This window comes from Erythranthe guttata, chromosome 13 (genome assembly GCF_056151865.1).
Source record: "Erythranthe guttata isolate IM_541 chromosome 13, IM_541, whole genome shotgun sequence".
NCBI classification, from domain to species: domain Eukaryota; kingdom Viridiplantae; phylum Streptophyta; class Magnoliopsida; order Lamiales; family Phrymaceae; genus Erythranthe; species Erythranthe guttata.
Window position 1 is genome coordinate 9671270 of NC_142545.1, and position 9401 is coordinate 9680670.

The 9401-nt window shown below is 35.8% G+C and overlaps 1 protein-coding gene across 1 annotated transcript; it reads right to left on the reverse strand.

Annotated features, from left to right (window-relative positions):
- Window positions 1–4793: 4793 nt before the first annotated feature.
- On the reverse strand, window positions 4794–8920 carry LOC105966695 (putative receptor-like protein kinase At2g42960). The gene is made up of 8 exons (XM_012991278.2): window positions 8063–8920; window positions 6966–7655; window positions 6765–6869; window positions 6544–6666; window positions 6258–6428; window positions 6047–6176; window positions 5754–5963; window positions 4794–5269 (listed from the first exon to the last, which is right to left on the reverse strand). Exons 2-8 carry the CDS (start codon window positions 7592–7594, stop codon window positions 5147–5149), a joined length of 1491 nt encoding a protein of 496 aa, XP_012846732.2. The 5' UTR covers window positions 7595–7655; window positions 8063–8920; the 3' UTR covers window positions 4794–5146.
- Window positions 8921–9401: the final 481 nt, after the last annotated feature.

Genomic DNA, 9401 nt, shown 5'->3' on the forward strand with positions numbered 1-9401 from the left:
GTACCTAGAAAACATGATTTAATTACTCCTTTTGAATTATGACAAACCCGAAAACCAAATGTGAGTTATTTTAAAATTTGGGGTTGTCTTGCTTATGTTAGAATTTCTGATCCTAAAATTCCTAAATTAGGAATTAAAGCTTATAAATGTGTTTTTCTTGGTTATGGATTTCTTGATTCTAGTACAGTGTATAGATTTCTTGACTTAGAAAATAATGTTGTGATTGAATCTTTAGATGTCATATTTCATGAAGATAACTTTCCCTATAAATTGAGAAATAGTGGGGGTAATAATAAATCTATAGAAGAACCTAGTTCATCTAGAATCACTATCACCAGTGAGAACTTAAAAGAACCTAGTGTTGAAATTGAACCTAGAAGAAGTAAGAGATCTAGAATTGAGAGAGACTTTGGTCCTGATTATTTAGTTTATAACGTAGAAAATGATCCTATGACCATTAATGAAGCTCTATCATCGCATGATTCTGATCTATGGAGAGAAGCCATTAATAATGAAATGGATTCTCTAATTACTAACGGGACATGGAAATTAGTTGAATTACCTCCCGGTTGCAATGTGATAGGTTATAAATAGGAGGAAAACATCAACAATCTGAAAATTCTTTTCGGGTTGCCGTATTTGCAAAAATCGAACTGTGAAACTAAAGATTGTTTCTTTAAATGCAAGAACTGTAAGTATATCCAAGAAAAAATAAAAGCGACAAAGTCGAAACCAATTTCTCCAAGCATGAAGAAGACCAACTCTTTTCTTGCATAAATGAGCAAAAAGAGTTTGAGAATGTGTGGTATGTCGATAGCGCATGTAGCAACCACATGTGTGTGGTGATCCGAGTATCTTTGTGGAAATAAATACTAATCACTACTCTAAAATGAAATTTGGAGACGGAGGCATTCTTGAAGTAAAAGAAAAAGGCATAATTGATGTCAACAAAAAGGAAGGCAACCAAAAGCTCATTAAAGATGTTCTTTTCGTTTCGAACATCACTCAACAATTTATTGAGCGTCGGCCAACTCATGCAAAAAGGATATCGGTTACTTTTTGACGATAATGAGTGCAGCATATTTGATAAGTAAACCAAAACTCATGTGATGACAATTCAAATGACATCAAACAAGGTTATTCCCTTTGTAATGTCATTGGAAAGGGAAATGGCCTTCAAAGGAGAAAGTATTGATGAATTTCATTTCTGGCATTTGAGATATGGTCATTTGCGCAACAAGGGGCTGCAACTATTGAAGCAAAAGATCATGGTTGTCGGCCTACCATCAATTGAAAGAAAGGAGCACGTATTTGAAGGGTGCAATTTCGACAAAATGCATAGGCTACCTTTTCCTAAAACTTCTTGGAGAGCCAGATGTCCACTCGAATTAGTGCATTCAGACATTTGTGGTCCTACGAAGACTCCATCTCTCGGTAACAAAAGATACTTCATTATTTTTGTCGATGATTTTTCAAGAATGATGTGGATATATTTTTTGATTGAAAAATCGGAAGCATGTTCCATTTTTCTACAATTCAAAGCTCTTGTTGAAAATCAAAGTGGATTGAAAATCAAGTCGTTACGGACGGGTCGTGGTGGTGAGTTTCTCTACACACCATTCATGGAGTATTGCAAGAAAAACGGATTCAAAGACAACTCACCGTTTGTAGAAGTCCACAACAAAACGGTGTAGCCGAATGGAAGAATAGAACATTGTCGAGATGGCGAGGAGTATGCTTCAAGGAAAAAACTTACATAAACAATTTTTGGCTGAAGCTGTTCACACGGCTATCTGCATACTCAACCGGTCCCCGACAAAGGCGGTTCTAGATAAAACACAATACGAAGCTTGGAATGAAAAGAAGCCAATGGTGGATCACTTAAGAGTTTTTGGCTGCATTGTCTACTCTCATATCTCAGCTCCAAATCGAGATAAATACGATGAAAAAGGCAAAAAATTAATTCTTGTTGGCTACAGCGATGAGTTAAAGGGTTATTGACTTTATAACCCGAAAACTACAAAACTCATCGTCTTTAGAGATGTGTTTTTTACAAAATGGCCAAATGAAATAAGGAGGAAAATTCTTCACCAAACTTGATGTCAAATGTTTCTTTGGAGTCACCTTTTGTACCAGAAGGGCAACAACAAAATAAAAATGAAACTCCATTAACAAGTCCTCAATGAACACCTCAAAGAAGTCCCTCAAGTTATTCGAGTTCGAATTCCGAATCTCCACCAAGAAAGGTACGATCATTGAAAGGTATTTATAAGCATTATGATATTGCTTTCTTTGAGATCCGATTGCAATTGGTAGACATTCAACCCCAACTGAGCTTGCAAGAATACACCGAATTGTCTATATTCGTGCTACCGGTGCAAAATCTCATTGAAGTCTATCCCGGGCTGCTGCGAATAGCCTTTTGCAACTAATCTCGTCTTATGTTTTTGGATAGAACCTTCTTCATTGAGTTTGTTTTTCAACACCCGCTTTTAGCCGATCACATCTTTGCCTTGTGGCAAATCCACAAGCTCCCAAGTTTTATTTTTTTCAATTATTTCATTTTCGGCTTCCATGGCTTTTCTCCAAATTCTTCTTTTGTTGCTTCTTCATAATTCTGAGATTCACAACCAAAGAAAGAAATATCACAATGCTCATAAATATCTTGCAATGATCGTACCTTTCTTGGAGTAGATTCGGAATCCGAACTCAAAAGCAAATGCAGCAGCTTGATCAATGGTGTTAACAAACTTCATCGTGGTGTTAACAAATCCGCATTCCTTAATGGAGAGCTTGAAGAAATAGTCTATGTTCATCAACCTCAAGGCTTTGAAGTTTCCGAAAAGGAGGAAAAAGTATATCATTTGAAGAAATCTCTCTACGGATTAAAACAAGCACCACGAGCTTGGGATAGCAAAATCGATGGATATTTTTGCAAGAATGGATTTCTAAAAAGTCCAAGTGAGGCCTCACTCTATGTTAAAAAGGAAATTACTCAAGATTTTTTGATCATTTCTCTTTACGTTGATGATCTTATTTATCTTGGTACTAATGAATTCAAGAAAAATATGATGCAAGAATTTGAGATGTCTGATTTGAGACTCATGAAGTATTTTCTTGGAATTGAAGTAAAACAATCCGAGGGGGAGATTTTTATCTCTCAAGAAAAATAAGTTGATGATTTGTTAGAAAAATTCAACATGGGAAATTGCAAACCCGTGGCAAACCTTTTGCGGTAAATGAGAAGTTGCAACAAGAAGATGGCGTTTAAAAATGGATTAAAAAATATATAGAAGTCTTGTTGGTTCGGTTATCTATCTCACAAACACAAGACCCGATATAGTGCACTCCGTTATCTATGTTTCGCGGTTTATGAGTGAGCCAAGCAAGCTTCATTTTGCAGCGGCAAAGAGGATCCTTCAATACCTTCAAGGAACAAAGAAGCTAGGGTTGAAGTGTGAAAAGGAAGAAAATATTGCCTTGAACGGTTTCACGGATAGAGATTGGGTAGGTTCGTTTGATATCGTAAAAACACTTCGGGCTATGTTTTCTCTCTTGGTTCGAAGGTGATTGCATGGAGTTCTAAGAAGCAAAAGACAGTTGCTTTATCTTCAAGCGAAGCCGAGCATATTGCATCAACGGATGCCGCTTGTGAAAGCCGTTTGTCTTAGGAGAATTCTTTCGGATTTGCAAGAAAAACAAGTGCAAGATGCGACTATCTTTTGTGGTAACATGTGTACAATTGCAATGATCTTTCATGCAAGGTCCAAGCATATCGAGCTACGTCACCACTTTATCGTGATATTGTTAACGAAGGAGAAATTTCAATGGGGTTTCTTAATACCAATGATCAAGCTGCTGATTTTCTTTCCAAAGCCGTGATAATCGAGAAGTTTAAAAAGTTCAAGAAGTTGTTAGATATTGGTCCATCCTACTACGAGGATCCCGTATCCAATAACCCAACCTATACAAAGCGCATTAAATCCCCTTTACTATGTCCGAAACCCGAAACCCCAAAAATCCGAAGCCCGAAACCCAAAAACCAGAAAACCCGAAATTCGAAACCAAAACAGAATCAAAAAAGTTATGAATGAAGAGGGGGTGTTGAAAATAAAAATTCATATTTTCAATAAAGAAGTTAGAACATCATTCCAAGATGAAGACTTGACTTGTAGAAGTCAAGAAGCTTTCTTGTAATTTGTTAAGACTTTTACATTTCTAAAGATCTTGAGACTTGGAATAGAGTGTCTATTTGTATCCATTCCTACCCTATAAATTGTAACCAAGATCAGATTTTTATATGCAATAACAACTAAAAACTAAGAATTTCCAGCACTAAAAACCTCTTATTCATAAATAATGTCCATTGTTCTTCACTTAGTAAAAATATCTACATCAATTCTTAGTGTTTTTTTCTTAACAGCACACTTGCGCATATTAAAACCCCAACATATAGTACATACGGCCATAAGGAGAAACCAAAATACCATTATTGGGCATTGATTATTGACAGGTGAACATAATAGAGAAAGAAAAAAGAAGTCAGGAAATTAATGAGACACATAATTCAAAGGTTGTAGGGTATAATATACTGTGTTTGCCCATGTTTCCTCTGAGAAACACACCCAGATTTAAAAGGATGATGCCAATGCACAGTAGTAGTGATGGTGTTTGATAATATTCCCCACAGAGGCTCCCTGACCCCACATTTATTCTGCTGCAAACGGACTAACTTTTTATCAACAAACATGTGACTGATTGATTATCAGGACCTCGCTTTATTTCCAGGACTATTGGCTGATCAACAATCAATCATACATATATGTAACATTCACTAGTTAATAATACAAAGTTTCTGACCAATAATTTATAACAATAGTGAAAAGGTAAAAACAGTTAAAATACCCACAAAACAAAAAACACGAAACGACGAAAGATAGAGAGAGATGATTGTAATGCTACGAACGATGGCCCCTTTGATCTTCTGTACAAGGACATGTTTCTTTTTTTCCCCCCTCGATTTCACCCATCATTTTGGTTTTTTTTTTTCACGGAGGAATCTTTTCCATGAAAAAACGAACTTCGAAAAATGTAAAAAATTAGAGAGAGAAGCAATAATTCAGGGGAAAGAGTGATGTGTGTTGTGTCAGTTTCTATCCGTTGTCTCAGAAGATTGATCTACACCGCTTTCCTTCTCAGACGGACCACTAATATCCTTAGCCGACTCGATTTCCAAACTCGCCGTCCTGCTTTTTCTATTCCGACGATCCTGCACCAACAAAATAATATACTAATTAAATAAATAAATCGGATGCCTGAGACATTTAAAAATCACTTTAAATGACTTCGCCTAGTTCTTGGTCGTTTTCGACTCATATCTTCCAAAATATTTTTTTTCCAACAGCTTTAGACATGATTTAAACATAATCTAAGTGCTGCTACAGTGTAATTATTCTTTTGTTAAATACTAATAAACATTACTTTCACTCTAGAATTCTTTCCCTAAATCATCTTTCCCCAAGAAACGAGATAAAAATAAGCTCAATAGGGCTTCCAAACACTGCCTTAGTAGTAGTGTTACTTCATAGAAGTTCTTCACACAATTTTTATATTTAATAATTGATTTAACAATAACATGCTCAATTTCATTCCAACTCTTATCTTAGTTTCAAAAGAACTCCGTTAAATAATAAATTAACTAGAACAAAGCTTGTTTTTAGGCAAACAACTATTAGAGAGAGAATATGACAAACCTCGCGATTAGGAAACTCATCAGTTTCGAGCATTCGAACAACCTGACTCATCTTGGGGCGTTTCTCCGAATCGGGATCAACGCACCTAAGTGCAACAAGAAGTGCTCTCTTCAATGCACGTGTATTCGGCCTTACTTCAAGTGTGGGGTCCACTACTTCCTCTGCTCTCCTACTCCCTACCATCATTTTTAACCACTCCACTAGATTTACCTGTGCCGCCACCACACACAATTAGTCCCCTGTACAACAATTTCACCACCTTTTATATAAACGAATTGATTCAGAGTACCTACCTCGTCGGCTGGACGTCCGTAGTCCACTGGGTCCCGCCCAGTAACAGCTTCCAATAGTAGCACACCGAAGCTATAGATGTCGCTCTTTTCGTTTAACAAACCAGTGTTTGCGTATTCTGGAGCCACATAACTGAAATTTACAAAGGCCTCTAATTATTCCGAGAAAACCAAAAAATAGGTAGATATTAAATAAAAATAAAAATACATATACCCGAATGTTCCCATCACTCTAGTTGTTATGTGGCTTTCTCCAGATTCCAATAGCTTAGCCAAACCGAAGTCGGAAATTTTCGCGTTGAACTCATTGTCAATCAAGATGTTACTTGATTTTATATCGCGGTGCACAACTTTTGGTTCTATAGCTTCGTGCAAATATGAAAGTCTGCAATAAAGAATGATTATAATACCGTTTTATTTTGGCGGATGCTGTTAAGAAATAAAAAAGGATCAATTTTTTTTCAAGTGGCAAACTTTCAAAGTTGAAAAAATCGACTTACGCTTTAGCAGTACCAAGTAGAACCTTCATACGGGCTTCCCATGTTAAGGTACCGTGTTGCCTCATTGCCCCATGTAGCCACTGTTCAAGATTCCCATTGTTTACATACTCGTAAACCAACATCCTGGAAATACAATTAAAAGTACAACAACAAAAAACATCAAGAAAATCGATAAAAATAATATAACGAGAGCTTCAAAACTAATATAACAAGAACCTAACCTGTGAACTCCTTCTATGCAATACCCGAGAAGACGCACTAGGTTCTTATGTCGAACATGACCAATGGCATCTACTTCAACCCTAAATTCTTTCTCCGCCTGTCCACTACAAATCCAATTTATCGTTCAACCATAAACAGTAACGGAAAAAAATACAAATTTGTACACATTGAAAAAAAATATTGAAAGGGTTGTTACTCACAGATTATTAAGAAGTTTCTTAACCGCTACTTCAGTCCCATTGACCAATCTGCCCTTATAAACAACCCCATAACCACCTTCTCCAATAACATGATCAGCCGAAAAACGATTGGTCGCAATTTGCAGATCTCTAAGGGTGAACCAGTGGCCCCACCCGAGATGAGACATTTCAGGCAAACCGATCAAAGGAGACGCACCATAAGACAAAGAAGCTTGTTTTCTTGCATTACCCGAACTCCCTTCCTCACCCGAATGAGAGCTACACGCCCTCTCGTGGTGGTACATTGAACTGCACTGGCTGATATTATCGGTATCGCTCGATTGGCTCCTGCCTAAATGAACTAGCATCTTCTCTGGTGTCTTTTCGCTCGATTTAGCGTTATTAATTGTTAAGAATAAACTTTCTTGATTCCCAACTCTGTCTACTCTGATATCTTTCGAAACATTAGGGATTTGGCTATGAGAGTACTTGTCTAAGGTCCTTCGAGATTTTCGTTGGAACATTGCCCATAGTGATAATATCCCGAGAATTAGAACTATAAATGCACCCACACATATGCCTATAAGAACCCATAGTTTTAGAGGTCCGTATTTCTTCGATAGCTCGGTGTTTAAACTTCCAGAAGACATTCTTTATGCAATTTCGATGGTAGATAGATGTATATCTGAACAACGATTAGTCCATTAAATCCTGGATTCCAAAAACACATCACATTATAATTAAGTTCCAAAGTAAAATTGGCAAATGAAAACAACGGGACTTATTTCTATACTTTCCGCGATAAACGATTACTACTTCATTGTAAGCGCATTTCGTCAAGGCATTTAAGCAAATCAACAAAAACCCCTCTTAACCAGAAACCGTGTAAATCTCAAAAAATCATCACACAACACAAGTGATGTCATTTCAAAAACCCTATTAGGAAAACAATGAACACTGATATACACACACAGCTAGATACATTAACCCAATTCCAAATCTAAATCTTCTGGGGAAAACCCATGACTTCTCATCAAAGCATAAAGAAAGAAACAGATTTGGTACAGCAAAAAAAATAAAAAATAAAAATAGAAATATTAGAGAGAGAAAGGACTCACATATGACGGTGATCTGAAATAAACCCGGTTGATCTTGTTCGTGGAGAATCGAAAGAAGCAAAGAAAGGGCATAGATAGATAGATACGCGAATGCAGAAATGAAAAAACAAAAAACCCACCAAAAGAAATAAGTGGGAAAAAAGGAAATAAAGAGAGAGAAAGAGAGCCCAAAAGAAAGTTAAGCAGCTGGCTGGAGGATGAATGAGTAGTTTTGAAGCACAAGGGTATGTATGGTCTGCAGTTGGTGGGCCACACAGAATTTCCACAAATCAATTTAATAATGCAAAAAAAATAAAAAAAAATTCTCGAACAATGCCAGACAAAAATCTAAAATTTTAAAGGGTGAAGAGTTGTTCTTTATTTTAATAAAATGGTGGAGAGAATTAGAGTTGGGTGAAATAGTAGGTAGAGGGTTATATGAAAATGGAAGAAAGGAAAATGGAGAGAATGCTTGGTTTGCAATGGAGGAAATCTGATACAGAAAGAATAGAGAGAGAAAGAAGAGAGAGAGAGAGTGTGAATAGTAAAGGGAAAGCAAAACAGAATACTACTGCATTTATAGCAGTGGTGACCGAAAAAAAAAAGAAAGTGCAAAGTAAAGAGGAATTCCGGAGGAAAAAATGACGATTTATTTATTAAGATGAGAGAGAAGAGAGAGAGAGAGAGAGTGAGTCATAGAGTCAACTGAAGAGGCAAGGAAAGAAGAGCAAATCTAGAGGATTTGTGACATCAACTTACGGATTTTTCCTATTTCTTGGTATGAAATGAAACTAGTACGACCGAATGTGGGATTACTTGTCTACTATCAGACAAACATCACGCAAATCTCCTCTCAAATCTTTAGGATAAATTACAAACACCGTTAAGAAAAACAAATTCCCCTCTTATTTATATACATACACTAGAATTTCCATAAATTAACCTTCGATAAATTAGTAACATCGCTTAAATAAAAAAAAATTCTTTTAATTTACAAGATAATACACTTTTTTTTAAGAAACCCCATATAATATATTAATTAATAATTCATAAAAAAATTCTTAAATTACATAGTACAATACACATTTTATAGATCTATGAAGGCTTAATAATATATAATATAATTGATTTGACGCTTATTTCTAGTTGAAGTTCAATCTCATCCCTCACTTTTCCTAACATGGTTAGAACTTTTGGTATAATTTTCTCATCATTCAACAGAAAATTGTTTAATACCATTGTTGCTTTAAGTGCTTCCATTCGAGAAACATACTATATAATGCATTGAACTAATGGTACAATGAATAATATATACGAAATAAATTAAAAAGTGTATTATTGAAAATAATAATAACAATAA

Excerpts from the sequence above, each read along its gene's own strand:
- LOC105966695 (XM_012991278.2), bottom strand. The coding sequence starts at position 7,594 with ATGTCTTCTGGAAGTTTAAACACCGAGCTATCGAAGAAATACGGACCT. Across the intron at positions 6,870-6,965 it reads AAGAAACTTCTTAATAATCT|TGGACAGGCGGAGAAAGAAT; the intron begins GTGAGTAACAAC and ends TTGGATTTGTAG. Across the intron at positions 5,964-6,046 it reads ACGGACGTCCAGCCGACGAG|GTAAATCTAGTGGAGTGGTT; the intron begins GTAGGTACTCTG and ends GTGGCGGCACAG.